Source organism: Urocitellus parryii, chromosome 5 (genome assembly GCF_045843805.1).
Source record: "Urocitellus parryii isolate mUroPar1 chromosome 5, mUroPar1.hap1, whole genome shotgun sequence".
Lineage (NCBI taxonomy): Eukaryota > Metazoa > Chordata > Mammalia > Rodentia > Sciuridae > Urocitellus > Urocitellus parryii.
The window spans coordinates 37187621-37204925 of NC_135535.1; the positions used below are offsets into that span (position 1 = coordinate 37187621).

At 34.9% G+C, this 17305-nt stretch overlaps 1 protein-coding gene across 1 annotated transcript in view; it reads right to left on the minus strand.

The window, feature by feature from the left end:
- Positions 1-17305, minus strand: part of Acss3 (acyl-CoA synthetase short chain family member 3) — a 166165-nt gene that overhangs the window by 28790 nt on the left and 120070 nt on the right. The window contains exons 10-11 of the mRNA XM_026391412.2: positions 3820-3915; positions 308-371 (exon numbers count right to left, since the gene is read on the minus strand). Of these exons, the coding sequence (XP_026247197.1) occupies positions 308-371; positions 3820-3915 (160 nt within the window). The remainder of the gene's footprint in view (positions 1-307; positions 372-3819; positions 3916-17305) is intronic.

The window sequence follows — 17305 nt, forward strand, 5'->3', positions numbered from 1 at the left end:
AACAATGAATTGCTGTTAGATACAAGTTACCTTTATAATCTACACATTATTTGTATAATCAGAAAAAAAGTTATTTTTAAAAAGTGCAAGATTTATCTTTTAAAAAATTACATGTAAATTAAAAAAATATATTTTATGGGGTTTCCATCTTTAAATTACAACAGAGTTGATATGATTCTCAAGCAGTACACAGACTCATTTTGCAACAACCTCACTTTTACTATTAATCTAATAACTCCGTTATTTTCCTTAATATAATATACCCACTTTTGCCCTTTTAAATAATAGCATTGAAGAGTTTGCTTACTTTACCACAATATTTCCTAAACATCGAGCCTTCAGTTTTTGCATGTTGTCATCCAAAATCATAACTACAAAGTAAAATATAAATAAAATTTTGAATAAAAATGTTTATAAAATAAAAATGTTTAAAGCTTAAATATTTTTTTCATATTTTTCTATATTCAACTCCCAAACTCTAGCTTAAAAAGTGATTTTTAAATCCTCTAAGACCCTGAATATATACAAATAAGTTAAAATATCTTAGAGAAATTATGGACATTTGTTTGATTCTCTATGAGATCATAAATTTTCCTTCATAATCTCCCTTAAAGACACTGTATTTCAAATTTGTTGGCATACATAAGATTTCGTAATTTTTGTTAATTTGCTTATTCCCTTCTCATCAGTTAAGAACATTTAGAATATGTTCATCTTTTCAAATTTAAAGGAAATAAAGTTTAAAATACATCAAAATAGTACACAGAATAAAAATAAAACTTTTAAAAAGCACAAAAAACCACTTATTCTGATTTAAGTCTTCATATCCACTTATGAGATTTAAATTACTTGAATTTAATCTTCTGAAATATTATCCAAATGTCTTCTGTGATATCTTGATAGAACCCTGAATGTGTTTATTCTAAGCTTGTATCCACACTCAGTACCCCTCACTGCAAACTAAAATGAAGACACATCAGTATCATCTAGACTTTAATGGGGTCTTTATGTGGTTCTGTTCACCCAGGTCATTCAACTGTAAGCAGCTATGAGAGGAGGTGGACATTGGGCCCATACATAGAAAAATGCTCCCATCTTTGTGCTCCTGGAGCACTTTGTTTATACACTATTTTGACAATTAGTAGAGTTATGAGTGTCTGTATTTCACTAGCTTGTGAGTTCACTAGAGGTAGAGGCCATGCCTAATTTATCTTTGTTTCTCAAATCTCAGGACAGTGGCAACATTGCTATATGCCCTGAGCATACTCTATTACCTCTTCAGTTTTCCTACCTATAATATAGGAGCAATTCCCTTTTTATTGTTTTGGCATAAAAATTACTAGGGGAGCGGCTTGGGAGGCTGAGTCAGGAGAATCAAGAGTTCAAAGCCACCCTCAGCAACATAGCAAAGGCCTAAGCAGCTCAGCAAGACCCTGTCTCTAAATTAAATACACAAAAGAGCTGGGGATGTGGCTCTGTGGTTAAGTATCCCTGAGTTCAATCTCTAGTACCAAAAAAAAAAAAAAGAAAAAGAAAAAGAAAAGAAAAGGAAAAAAAAAAAAAAAAACTACTGCACTAGGGAAAAGGAAAGTTAAGTGACAAGCTTGCATAAGGTACTCTATGAAGTAAAATTAAGTGTTATACCACATTTAAGGTTTTTTCTGGTACCTGGGTTATGAGAGTTTAATTGTCTGCAAGCCAGCAGCTTTCAGAGAATCAGAAACTTCTGTACTGAAGTTCTATGAGGCATCAAAGCCTCACTCTTTCTTACATGTGGATACAAAAGACATACTGAAGGGAAATGTGTCTAACACCTCCTCCATTGGTGACCCCTAAAAATGTCTCAACACAAAAGCAACTTTTCTGATAAAAGAAACAGGGATGACAGAGCTGTTCAAATGGGGGATTTCACTAAATTTGGGTTCACTTGTCTATGGCTAGAGAAGACACTGACTATATATTTATCCTGAATAAAGAGTCTAAAGTGTCTTTTTATAAATATGGCTGCCAGTTTAAACTAAATGACCTAGGTTTCCCAAAGTAGACATTGTTCGAGGAGGAAAATGCACTATTCTTATGTTAGAGAGGCAAAAGACAAATCTCTATAAATTTTGTTAAGAATATTACTGTGAGGGGTGAGGGTGTAGCTCATTCGCAGAGTACCTGCCCAGCATTCACAGAGCTCTAGGGTCAATCCCAAGTATTCTACCGTACATCATACTCTATTCCCTAAATCTGACTTTTCCTCATAAAATGTATCAAGGTACATAATGTGACCTTATGAAAATGACACAACCTTGGTGCCGCATTCTTCATTTCCTATAAAATGAATGAATGAATAAATAAAATGAATGTGAGTCAAAGTCAAATCAGTCTGGCTTCTCTGAAACATCACTAGTAATACTAGCTAAGAAATGAATACTAGCTAAGATTTGTTCCATCTTTCTATTGACCAGGCACTGTGTTAATGCTTTGCTCCATAATGTCACAATTCAGCCCCCTTAGAAAGTATATAAAAATATCATTCTTATTCAGAAATATGAAAACTAAATGTTTGAAAAGTTAGCTGTATATTTATATAGTAGGAATTGGAGCCAAGGGAAATTATTCACCTATTATGCCGATTGCTATAAATTTTAAAACAAATACAAAAATATACCTCTGTTACTTAAAGCCAGCATCAAAGAAATGTTTTCTTTTAGAATCCTCACTCGACTGATATAGTGGTGCATACCTCTAATTTCAGTGACTTGGGAGGGTGAGGCAGGAAAATTGCAAGTTTAAGGCCAGCCTCAACAGTTTAGTGAGGAGATCCTGTCTCAAAATAAAAATAAAAAGGTCCAGGCATGCAGCTTAATGGTGGAGCACCCTACATTCAATCCCCAGTACGCCCCCCCCCAAAAAAGAACTCTTACTCATCTTATTTTCACCCAATATGATTAAAAAGCCTTCTCCTCATGCCTAAATTAAGAGTAGTATGTATTAGGAAATCAGCAGCCAATTTTGTAACAAAAGCAAGAAACAAATGAGATAAAACACAGTGGTTTACACTGTCCTGAGGAGCTAACCAGTCAAGCTATCCTAGGAAAATTATTTAGTCTCTTTGAGTATCACACTACTGATCTCTAAATGGTTACAGTGTCTCTAAAGTAAATATGCTTCAACATTAATGAAATGATGTACACAAATATTGAGCACATAGCACATGTTCCCCACAGTCATATCACACCACATTCTTCAAGTGCCTTATAAATGATATTGTTCTTTTGCTGTTACAACCATTTAGATAGAACATGTCCCTGGAAGACCATGTTACTTTTGACAGCAAAAATTAAGACATTTGAGCTGAGGTTGTAGCTCAGTGGTAGAGCTCTCGCCCAACACATGTGAGGCACTGGGTTTAATCCTCGGCATCACATAAAAACAAAATAAAGGTTATTGTATCCACCTACATCTAAAACAAATATTTTTTAAAAATTTAAGACATTCATTTTTTTTGTTTGGTACCAGGGATTGAATTCAGGGCCACTTGATTACTAAACCACATCCCCAGCCCTATTCTGTATTTTATTTAGAGACAGGGTCTCAGTGAGTTGCTTAGCACCTTGCTTTTGTTGAGGCTGGCTTTGAACTTGTGATCCTCCTGCCTCAGCCTCCTGAGCCAGTAGGATTACAGGCATCTGCTACCGTGCATTCATCCAATGAGATACCTATTAAGTACATAGAAGATTTCATAAAGTATAATATATATACTAGGAGCAGGAAAATATTTAAATTTATTAACATTACATATTTAAAGTGATTACAGTCACTTCTTACCATTGTATCCTGGAACACATTTTCCTGCTTGTCCTGGAGGAGGTGTTTTAGAGTTACCTAATCCAATGCATGATGCTGTAATTGGAGATCCAGTTTCTGAAGAAAGAAATGCAGTGTTTCAATGTGGAATTGTAATGCTGCTTCTGCATGCACATTCTAACCACTCCTAGTTTGCCTCGTACTTCACTTGCATTAGGAAGAGATGAATATTTCAAATGTATTATTTAAAAATAAAACAATACAATAATTTATAATGTTTTTATAGTTTTAAAACTTAAAGGTATAGATTTATAATAATGTATATAGTAGTGTTTCTTCTAAAGAGGAGAAAGGCTGCTCTACTATGCTTGTTGGTAGATCGAGAGCCATGAAAAATAGAAAATGCTGTGGCTGTGAAGCTTTTAAAACAAAGGTTAAAAGCCAGATCACTAGAAAGATGATTTCTCTTGACTCACCTAAGTTATTATGTATATCATTATAAATTATAGCTCAGGGCTAAACATTTCACGTTTTTGTAGCTTGTTCTCTAAATTAAATAGCCTCCTTTGTTTTTAAAATAAATGTGCGAACAATGTCATGCTTTAATTTCCTAACAACTGCACTTGCCTAAAGACCCTGCATCTCACACTGAATCTGTCAGTGCTTTAGCAACTCGTTTTGGGTCTGTTGACCCTGCATGTCTAGAAGCCCCTAGACATAGGAAGGCATATGTTCATGCTATACTAGTTCATCAAGACCATAAAGTTATAATAAGCTTACATAGACTAACAAAAGTGTTAAATTTCTTTTCTTCATCTCAAGTTAAAACAGCCAGAATAGTAGCATCTATTTCCCGATAACCATAGTTCCAAAGTGATAATTTTTAAGGAGGAATGCATTTGTTATACCTGAATACAAATTTGGAGTGTCCAGAATCTTAAGGATATAAAATGTTTATGTATGGAAGGGGAGGATAAGAGGACATTGATATGAAAAGTTTGGGAACTACGGTTTTAACATTATACTCACAAACATACACAAAAATACCTGCAAGGGATTAACTGTCAAATCAATCATATACAAAGTAATCCAAAAAATTAGAAAACATTCATCTTTCTAAATATGCAGAATGTATTCCTTCTTCCATGCTGTGAACCATAATTTACCATACATTTATTTCACCTTAGAATGATGGGAAGAATTTATGACTGTTCCTTACCCTTCCAGAGTAGTTCAGTTTATTATTCACATTTAAAAATGGTGGCTCATCTGGCATTAATAACAGAAGATGGACTCTTGAACATGAAAACATAGCTCCTAAGTCACAGTCTAGTGCTTAGGATGCTAAGCTATATGCTCAATGCTAAGGCTGAGAAAGTCACCAGAACTAGATAATTCTGATGTTTTAACAGTGAGTTCACAAATAGTTTTACATCATGACAAAAATTGGGAAGTAGCCTTATGAAATAGCATTCCACAGCCAGGCAATATTTATCCCACAGCACAATCAATATTTACCCCACAGCACAATCAATATTTACCCCACAGCACAATCAAAGCACAGAAGGAAATCCACATGGTTGGAAGGGTTAACAGCATTTTCTCCTTTGTCCTATTTCATCTTATTTCTGAATGTCTAGGTATTCACCTGGGCTCTCCTTCAAAATTGATTTGAGAGACATGAGTAAGAGAGAGGACAGAAAGCAACCTTATAAGTGAAGTGTTTAAAGGTCCACAGGATGCCAAGTTCTGTTCCATACAGGATCAGAGGCTACGAGGACACATTAGGAAAGGAGATCACCCCTTCAACCTGCTTCTGTTTCTCTTCCAACCCTGGTGGAAGGTAGCTGCTAAATCAGCCTCTTTCAAAAATGTTTTTTTCCCAATTTAGTTTATGAAGAGGGGGACTCTTATTATATGAGTTTAAACTCTCTACAGTACTTGATACCAGAAGGTCTCCACTACTTGTCAACAGATGGCTCTAGTATCTACAAGTGAACCACCAGTGGCACCCACCTATGGCTCCAGTACCTACCACCTAGAGAGAGAACAAAACAAAACAAAACAAAAAACAATGAAAAATACCTCATAACAACAAAACTCAAACTTCTCCAAACTTGATTCCATCTTGTAGATTATTATACAAGATGTCAGCACTTTGTTCTTATCCCACTGGGAGAAGGTGAATGTGGAAAGGGAGAGAGAAGGAAGCTCAGTCTCAAATGGAGGAGGATACACGGACGGACGGATCAGCTAGACACTGTCACCAACCCTGCCTGGGTAGGCTGACACTTACACCTCCCCAAGATTCTTAAGTATCTTTGTATAGAGATTATTATTCTTAACCTTCAGCTGTTTTGTTAGTTTATGATTACAATACAGCTACAAAAAGTGTGTTTTTCTGTATAATGAACTTGAATCTAGATTTTAAAGGCACTGAGAAGAATGATTCATTCAGGTTACTTGAAGTAGATGAAATAAGTTTATGCTTTGAACATTCGTAATTCAAGTATCCTATTGACCTTATTTTGGAATTTATTTAGGTATTGAATCAGAGCTATTGCTCCTGAAGTACAGAAGATACCATCAGAAAAAAAAAAAAAATGGTGGTTCCTAAGACTCCAATAAGGAGTCGTCGTTAGGATAAAAGCAGGATGAGAAAGGCCATGATAGACACTTTGGTTTCTCTCTTTGTACCTCTGAACATCCTAGGATCAAAGACTGATCCATCTGCAGCACAAACATACACACATGTGGCACACATTCCTACATGTGGACCCATACCTACCCAGTCTCCCAAGCTGGCCAAGTGCGGAACAGACTTTCTGGATAGAGAAAGCCCTCAGGCTGCAGTTCTTAACTAAAATCTTAATGGCTCTCAGAGCCCCATCTCAAAGATGTTCCTAAAACATCTGCTGCACACCACCCAGGCTATAATTATCTGGCCAGCAGTTATCTAGGGAGAGAGGAAGTACAGATGTCCTGCTGTGAGTGGGAAATAGCTACATTAAACAAACCAGAATATTCTCCTTAAGGAAGAGAATTGGAAACTGCATTTGGAGCAACCTTTACAAAGATATCTAACCACACTCAGAGAAGTAAAACTAAGCAATCATAGTGGGGTAGGGAGAGGGAACATGGGAGGAATAGATGAACTCTAGACAGGGAAGAGGGGTGGGAGGGGAAGGGAGGGGATAGTGGATTAGCAATGATGGAGAAACATGATGGACATCATTATCCAAATAACATGTATGGAGACATGAATTGGTGTGAACATACTTTATATACAGAGATATGAAAAATTGTGTTCTGTATGTGTAATAAGAATTGTGATGTATTCCACTGTCATGTGTTTAAAAAATAAAAGCAATTAAAAAAAAAACTAAGCAAATCACCAGTACAATCTCTTTAGATCAGAGACAACCAGTAGGAGGATGGCAAAGAACCAATACATGTGAAGAGTGTCACACAGGCACATTTATCTCATTCATCTGCAGAGGCCAATAGAGAAACCTCATAGAATCTTTACTGCCTCACTCTGTTGCATGGTGAGTTGCCACCCAATGCAATTTTCCTTAAAACAAACAAACAAACAACAACAACAAAAAAACCACTTCTAACTGAAGGGGAAAAAAGAAAGAACTAACAGACATAATATTTCAAAAATGATTATGCTATGCACATTGCCAGGTGTTTGTTGTTGTTGTTGTTGTTCATATTATTGTATTTAATCCAACCATAAGACTATAGGGAGAAAATGAAATAATCTTTTTACATATGATAAATACTCAGACCTAGTCAAAAAAATTAAACAGTTTTTCCTAGTCCAGACTATTTCAAAGAAGTATATGAATATAACAAGCAAGTAAATCACTCCTGAAGTTGTCATGGAAAACACAGAGGGTGTGTGGGTCACCTAGACTAAGTCTCAGCAGAGGAAGAAAATTCCTTATGGCAGGGAGTGAGAACAGGCTGTCATATCTGCAAATGGAAGCAGTGGTGGTATAGTTCACTTAATTAGCAAACATTCACTTGAATAGCTGCTATTTTAAGAACTAAGGATATGAGGATACAGCAATAAACCAAAGTGACTCAAATCCTTACCCTCATGGAGTTCACATTCTAGTTGGGGAGACAAGCAATATACAATATACAAAATTAAAATATATATTAAAGAATGATAAATGCTATGAAAAAAAACTAAGGCAAAGTCAGAGTTATAAAATGTCACAAGAGGTTGCAATTTTATATTGTTTGGGCAGGAATGATCTTCCAGCTCAAGAAAGTGACCTTTGAGACAACACCTGGAAGAAGTGAGGACATGGGACAGAAATATATAGAAAGAGGGACCCTCAAAAGCAAAGTTCTCAAGGTAGGCTTTTTCCTAGAGTGTTCTAGAACAATGGGGCAACCAATGTGTTAAAGCAGAAAGTATTAATAGGAAATAAGGTCAGAGATAAAGTGAGGGGAAAAATCATTTCATAATACTGCAACAATTTTACGGCCAGATTTATTATATTTCGACTTCCAGAGAGATGAATGAGAGGAAAGGCAGAGAGATAGACCTGCATTAGCATAATGGGGTAATAGATCCTGTGACTCCCTGAACATCAGAAACCAATTCTTATGACAATTCACAAGATTGTACTTAGGACTCAGGTGGTAGATGGATTCAAATTGTATGGGTAGATGGCCCACACAAACTAAAAACAATCATTTTGTTATCTATCTACCTATGTATCTATGCATTTCTGAAAGGTAATTTGACAACACTTACAAAAAGTCCTAAAATTACATATAGTCCTAAAATCACATAATTTTAACCCAATTATTTCATCTCAAGGAATATATACAAGGATATACTTACAGTTTATATTTAGTGACAAGTATGTTCCTCATAGTATTATTTATGTTAGAGTTTAGAAGATTGTTCAAAAATAGGAAGGATTTCATATTAAGGAATAATGCAAGGCCATTCAACTACCACAGAAGACTGTCTACTGATTGAAAATAAATCTCAGAATATATTCTCTAAAAAAAATGTAGTAAAACAGATTGTACAATAAAATACTTTTTTGGTTCACAATATGTGCTGAGTCACAGTATACATCTAGGCAAGAAACACATTAAAATATTAACAAAAGTTATATCTGAATGATAAGTAAAGTGTAAATTATGAAATGTCCCAAAAGTTAAATGCACAACTATTCAATTTATGCACAGTGGTAGATTCAATATGGCCAAAATTATTCAATATTCTTCCTACCAAGAGGTGGGTTCTATGTCTCCTCTCTTTAATTTATGGTAACTTTTGGACTACTTTGACAACAGTGATGTGGGTACTGTGACAGATATAGGCAAGCACTATCTCAAGGAGCACCTTAGCTTCCATGCATGGAGGGTCTACTACCCTGAGTCCTTAAAGTTACACATGCTGTGGGCAGCAATTCCAGTTAGTAGTCCTGGGTGAATCCAGCTCTCTCATCATCTGCAGTAAGTAGAATAAAGCCAACTCAGACCCTCTGAACCAGCCTACTCACCACTGAGTACCATCTGAGTTATTTCTATCAACAATACACAGAGCACCAGTTCCACAAAATCATGATATGGTCCTTTTGTTCAGCTTTTGGTGTAACATTTTTTTATGTAGTCATACATACTCAGAGCATTTGCCACTAAAATAGTGCAAAATCTTTTTTTTAGAAGATAGAGTGCTATCCTCAAAAATAATTGTGCATATAGTTACATAAAGGCATTCTCCTAGCCTGCAGCTGAAATATGTTTTTTTTCTGTGTGCCTGAGAGTCAATTGTATCATCAGAACCAGATAATCCAGTCTCTGACATTTTGTGCTCAAGAAATGCTTGCTGGCTAGTAAATAAAAATTTCTGATATGATTTTAGGCTACAGTTCTCATCATTGAGATCAGGGCTCTTAAGAAATAAATAGGAAAATCACAGACTGCAGTCCCCAAAGGAACCATAGAGGAGAAATAGAGAACTTCAAGAAGGGACAGATTCTATGTTACTGTTAGAATTCTATTACAAACTTTTCTTATTTCTGGAATGATAGTCAAAGGTCAGCTTTTCAGTAAGTATTTATTAAGTATATGCTACTCACTGAAAGACAATTATTTTGGAGGAAAAAGGTGGAATAGTATACCAAACAGTGATATGTGTGGAGTTCTAGAATGAAAACAAGAAGGGACCTTGTGTTATTCAGCAGAGCAAAGCCTAGTAGTGGTAGGCAGACTAAGAGAGATGAAAGAAAAAGTGAAAGAGGTAAACAGAGTCAGATTTTTAAATACTTTCCATGGCATGTAAAGAAATTTGGGTATCAGATAAGGAACAATAACTGAAATAATGAGACTAGTAGAGGCAATTAGCTCAGAATCACTTTATAGAAAAATCTCCTCTTTCACAATCTGGAGCACCAATTTAATAACCCAAACTCAGAGCAATAAATTAGTTAGATGTTGGCAGTCTGATACTGGGAAGGTACAACCAAATACCAACATGAAAAAGTCTTGATCATTGTTGAAATCTGGGAAAAGAGAAAGAAGAAGTCCAGGTTAAACACCAAAGTTTTGGGTTTGGAAATTAAAGACAATACAGAAAGAGTACATGTAAGCAAAGATTAAGGGAAAGGACATGGTGGTGACTTCAGAAGCTTAGCTCAGTAAATATGGGGCTCCTGCTGCATCTGTGGTGGTTATGAAACACTACAGTTAGGCAAAGTGGATTGAGAAGATGGTAGTCCATATTGTAATCTGAAGTACTAAAGATAAATTAATTCAGCAGCCTGGTACTGCTGAGTCGTATTAATCATGATGCGAAGAGAGGTAATTTGTACAGAAATCACTCTCTCCACCTCTGAATCTACACAGTGAGCTATAAATAACTTGAATGGTGATAGCAAAAAGAAAGCAGAAACAGTGAGATGACCACTGGTGAAAGATAATCAATTTAATCTTTGTGTTCAGGAGATAGTGCGATTATAGTTTAAAATACTTAATTCAAAGCAACTTGAATTTTTCTGCTAGAAGCAAACCATTATTCAAGCTGTGAGATACTGGTCTTATCCTACTTCCTTTCCACGATATTGTGGATGACTCAATGAAGAAGTCCATAAATAGCCTGCAGTTCAATTGGATAAGAAAAGCTGAATTAATGAAAGCATGAGATAAAACATACCAAGAGAACCTGGGCCACACAGAACAATGAGAGCTCTGGCTTTGATGCTAATAAGCAAGATGACTTGAAGAAATTAAACTCTATAGATAAACAGAGCTCTTAGATTCTAAGGTTTCTTAAATACACAGAATATCCATAGGTCAGGATACTAAAGATGGCCTTTACAGTCACAAAGAGTTATTCACAGAAAAGATAAGCAAAGGAAAATACTGCATATGGAGTGTTGACTACAGACCAGGAACTCTGTTAGGTTGCTTGTGCATATTTCACTTCATTTAGAGCTTTCCTTGAAGCCCATGAGGAAACTCTTGAGCAGAACATCAAGGACTTGCTCACGGCTATAGAGGAACAAGGATTTAAGTACAGTCTTATCATAATTCAATACCACTCTTGACTACCACATTGCTTTCCCAAGAAGCATAGTCACCTGCTGTTTTCCAAATTAAAATTGACAGCAAAAGAGGAATTATGAACTATTTTGTATGGCCAGTGGGCCCCAGTGTAGGGCTCTGTATGACACAGAGGGAATCCAATTTCCAGACAGTAAGACTCCCCAAGGAAATGTTTAGAAACTCCTGTCTTTGTGAAGATCTATAAAGACATGACATTTGCATCTTTCTATGGTGGATTAAATGTGAACCTTGCCAATCGCAGGAGAATTAGAATGTTATTTAATTAGATGTTATTTCAAAGACCAAACCAACTATATTATTAATCAATTTCCCAGTGTTTGATCTCTTGGCAAAACAGTACCACTAATAAAATAATGAGCAAAATAGTGATTCTAAGAAACAATTATATATCTCCTAACTAATTCATGTAATCGTATTTTTTTTTTTAAAAAAACCTTGATGTTCTTTCCACATTACAATTCTGTAAAGATGAAAATATCTGAACCAACGAATGCTGCTTGGTTTGGGAATTCACTTTCAGGTGGATTAACAATTTGTAAACAGTTATTCACTTTTAAAAAGAGAAAGTCTTGCCAAACATGCCTTACAATTCAAAAAAGATCTTTCCCTCTACTAACCAAATTCATGTAGCTTACCTTTAAGCTCCTGCTTCTCAAATTATTATTAAAAGTCACCTACTTTAAACTAATGAAAACAGCTGTAGATGAGGGGGGAAAAATGCTGTAACCAGGCAACAGTGATGACGTTAAGACGTTTTCTCTCTCTCACCAGATGGGTACTGTCACAGCATCTCTTGTTGCACATTGCCGAGATGACACTGTGTCTGTGTAACTGTTTCCCCCATCACAGCTTTTCATGCTAAGCTATCTAAAATATATTTTCCATGAATGAAAAAAAAGATTAATTTATTTCTGACTCCTAAGTAACCTAAGTTGTGAAAAACAAAATGCATTAGGCAGTTGCAACTAATTCCCATTACTGAAAGACTGCATTCTACTATTAGTTAGTAGCATAAGGTTATCTCCTGAACAACTCAGTTTGTGGGACAATAGCATTATCAGTCAGTCCGACCTACCCTTTAGGTTCCATAGAGTGCATTTCACACTACGTCAATCCATATATAGGCATGCACTTTAAAGAAATTCAGTCACAATAGTCCAAATTTGATAGAAACACTAAAACAAAACTCAGAAGCAGAAAACAACAAAAGGGAAAATTTATAAAGCAGCACTTGATTGTTGACAGAAAGAATTTGATCATAGATCTGCAGCCAGAGGAACATTTACTAGTAGCTAGTGGCACCCAATCCATGGAGAATAAGTTTGTAAATAGAGTCCTCAAGGTAAAGCCACCAGGAGGACACTTTCTTCACTGCTGTGTCAATCAAATAGAGCTTCATGTGCCTCAACTCTAGGAAAGCATTTTGCTCTAAAATTCATGAGACTTTGCATGGGGTACTAGCTAAGTATGTTTAAATTGGATGAAAGTCACACATCTAGCACATGGTGGTGAAATGAAAAAAAGAAGAAAAAAGAAAAAAAAAGGAAGAAATAGAATTGTATAGCTTTCAGTACTGAATTCCAGAGATGAAAAAAAATTCCCTATAGTAAACTAAACTTAGAACTATAGACTGACAGATTAAAATTTCTCTCTAATAAGTATACCAATACAGACACCTGAGGTAGAATTATCTGAAAATCCAATGATAACAAATGAAATGAATGGCCCAGCAAAAAAAAAGTGACTTGGACTTCAGCATCCTATGAATCAAACTCTTGGATACTGGCTAGCGTTTCACAGTTTGCTTAGGAGGAATGAGACAGTGCAATAGTCATGCCTTTAACATTTCCCTTAAAGGTCTTGGCTTAGGATATTTTCTACCAAACTATAATTAATTATCCTATTTTGTGATTTTCTTTCTTGTAAATAAAATGCATTACTTTCTTTAAAAAAAATAAAACACTCTGGGCTAATGGATCTTCTGCAGGTAGACCTAAGGATAAGGAATGAATTTGGTCAGTCTAATCAACTTCTGTGGTTAAAAGTCTTGTCCCAATTGCCCGATCTAAAGAAGTACATCTCACCAAATTGTGCAAAATAAAGACTGTTATGTCAAGTAGCCATGAGGCACTTTAAAAACATGACATTAATGTATAAGTGCCCTTTGGAATAATGATTTTGATGTAAGAACTGGCATGATTGAAGCTTGCTGGAGCCTTGGGTCCACTTTAATAAAATACAGAATTACCAATTTCCTCCTCAAAGGAGGAGGATTTCAGTTGTATATAGACTACAGTTACTTCAGAACTGCAATTGCAATTAAAACTGTAGGAGTTCAATCAAGTTGAGAAAAATAGTCTGATTACTTCAAGATGTAAGAACTCAGCAAAGATGGCTCAAGGCAGATAAAGTAAAATCAGTAACTTCATCACTAATGTCTCTATTAGATGACTATTATTTTCTCATTGAAATCCCTCTTTAGGGTTTTTAAAATTCCACGAAGAATTTTACTTCTCTATTATAGGATGAAAATAAAACAAACAATGTCATCTAATGCTGCTGGAGTTGGTAGTCAGTACCTCATTTTAATTATGTCATCACTACCTGGACACAAGACAGTTGAAACACTTTTTATTTGAGCACTATATCTTCTGATGGGAACTACAGAGATAATGTCCAACCGACAGGTGGAAAGAATCATAAATGCTGGTGATCTAAAACCTTCACCAAATTTTCCATTATAAAAGTCATTGTGGAACTTAAGTATCCCAGGTTTGTAGTCATTTGTCTTTATGTAACTTACTGACACCAAGTGATAGGATTAAGTGTTTCCACCTAGCATGCTAGGTGGAAAACTAAAAATTGAGAGCTCAAGATGTCCTTTTACAATAATTTCTAAACAAATACCATGTCTAATAGCAAATAGGATGAAGAAAGGAAGAAAGTAGGAAGGTAAGGAGAACACCTCAAAAAGGGAGAAGAAGGTCTACTGTATTTTGTTTTAATAGTGAGTCTCTAAAATTTAAGGAATCTTTTATTTTCCACATTAGGTTATTTACTTATAAGGAGCTGAATTTCATTATAGTCATCTTGATTCACAAAAAAATAATACTTGCAAAGAACACCATGGACTTCCCTGACAGTTCTTTCCTTCTAAAATTATGTTTCCTGTCTGATCTTTATAAAAGCTCCTCTCAGCACTTAAAAAAAAAAAAAGTATGACAATGCAGAGTTTTGTCTGGGGACTCTGCAACCAAGGATAATGAAGTCCTGGCTGTTCATTTTTTGTATATGAATTACCATATTTTAATTGAACAATTTTCAATTCTCTTAATTTTCCCTTTTTAAATTATGATTGCAGCACCTCTGTTTCTCTATTTCTATGTAAAAATGATTATGATAATCCAGAAGTTTTACATCAACTTACATATAAATTAACTGGAAAATAAAACATCTGAGTGAATAGAAATTCAACTTTTATACAGATTGCTGAATCCAATGAGTACAACCTTCCTCTTGAAACTCAGTAAAACCTGTTTCTTTTACTACAGAATTACTTAAATGATTACAATCCAAAGCAAGAGCTTAATGCTTCAGTGGTCTTAAATAGCAATAAGTCTGTATTAAGATACTCCTACGAGAGATGGAGGTTGCTGAACTGTTTTTGGATTTTTTACAGATTAATTTTATTTTTATTTATTTATTTATTTATTTGGTGCTGGTGGTGCTGGGGATTGAACCCAGGGCCTTGTGCGTGCAAGGCGAGCACTCTACCAACTGAGCTATATCCCCAGCCCTCTTCACAGATTAATTTTCAATTTAGAATCTTAGATATCATTTAAATTAAACATCAAGAACATTAGAATTAATGGATCAAAGGAGGATATTAGTCATTAAAAGTCTATGTTATCAATACAAATTACACCTAGGTAACCAACAGCCTGGTAACATAAATAGATTGACTGTAGAGTTCCTTCTTACAACCTAAGTCAGAGGAGCCAATCAATTTTTATTCATAAATTTTAGTTACTTAACATACCCCTTACTAATTTCAAATCAGACATTACAATTTTCAAACAGCTCATTTATACAAATATATTAATGTAATCAAAGAGCAAATTCATGAATTATTCAGACATACATGGAAGACTTATAAAAGTGTGCAAACATAAAAATATCAATTTTTAAGTCAATTGCAATAAAGAGTAGGTCCTGTAGAAGACTGAAAATTGAAATAAAGGAAAGTATTATTTGGTCAAAGCCTAACTTCCCGCTTCACACTATCCATCGTCACCAGCTGGCCCCTTGGGGAAATGTGCCACCATCTATTTAATATGTAAAACGCTAGAAAATTCCTCAGTGGCTTAGAAATATATTTTTTTCTTTCCCTAAGAGTTTCCCTAAGAGTTATTAACTTTTGCCCCCCAAAAATTGTATATTAATTTAATATTACTTTAAGAAAAATATTGCAAATGCTGAACATCAGTATCACTTTACAGTTACCTCAACCTTGGAAATGATAAATTGAATTTTTCCCATGCAAATAAAGATTCTACCTAGGTTTTCTCTTAGTAGCTAACACATGCATCACCTAGGTCAAAATTCTTTCGTAAGTACAAAATTATTTATCATCTATCTATATTCTTATCTGTCTGCCTAGCTGTTCAATATATATGTATTTCTGTAATTTAATTGAGAAAAAGCTATAAAATCAAATTGGAGGACAGGGTAAAGAATGGAAGGAAGCAGTCCTTCTACAAGTAGAAACCCCTGTTTTCCACAGTAAAGGAGCAGCCTATTCCAACCTGATTACAATAACAGCACACAGCACAATGTGGCTATTAATTACCTCTGAACAATACATTAAAGAAAAATTGCAAATTCACATGAAACTCAGTACCCACGAGAGACCTCATGTGCTTATTTCACAGGCTTCAGTGAGTTTCTTTGTTAAGCCTGAATGCACTAACTACATACATCTACACAAACTATCATGTACAAAGATGTCTACAAGAAAAAGCAAATCATAATTTTATTTTTGAATGTGCAGGTTTCCTTCAGCAAGCTTCACCATAGTCACATTTAAAGAGGAAAAACAAAACTCTCATGCACACACTTGAGGGTGAGAAGGTCACTCCATTATGTAAGGTCACTTGTGGGTGAAAAGAAATCCTCCCATTTTGACCAGCTAAGGAAAACTGTCAGACATGACATTCTATTCAATTCATGTCTAGGAAATAAGTGTTAAAACTTTACTGAATAATAGGGAATACATCTATACAATATTGCAAAGGTAATAATTCCTCAGTCGTTTTTATATACTTCTATGTATACATTGATTTTTGTCCCAATGCAGTTCTATTTTCTGAATTTTCTAAACAGTTATAAATCTGAACTTAGATAAGTAATTTTTCCTTTAGTAAATAAAACAAGAGATAATAGAAACCCTCTCTGTGATTTTCATCGATGTAAGGAATTTTTCTATTGCTCTGATCATTCATTTTCTATTTCATATTACAAAAGATATGGAAAACATGTTTTCCTAAGAGTAATATCCAAAGAGATAACATAAGAAGCACAATTCCTCAGACTCAAGAAGATCAAAAATATAAAACATGATCTTCAACTTTCGTTACCTACTCGATCTTCTAGACAGTAATCATATTTAAAATCAGATCTAATTTTTGCAAAGAAAGATTAATTTTTAATACAAATTTGATTTTCTATCCCCAGATACTCAGAAAATAGAAGTGCTGAAAGTACTAATATAAAAAGTCCTGTCTAATTCAATGAACAAAGTGGAAATCCACTAAAATGTGTGCATATGAAGGCTACAAGGCTCCCATAGATCTTTCAGTGAGTCAAATGGAAAAAAAAAAAAATCTCTACACTTAAGTGAGGA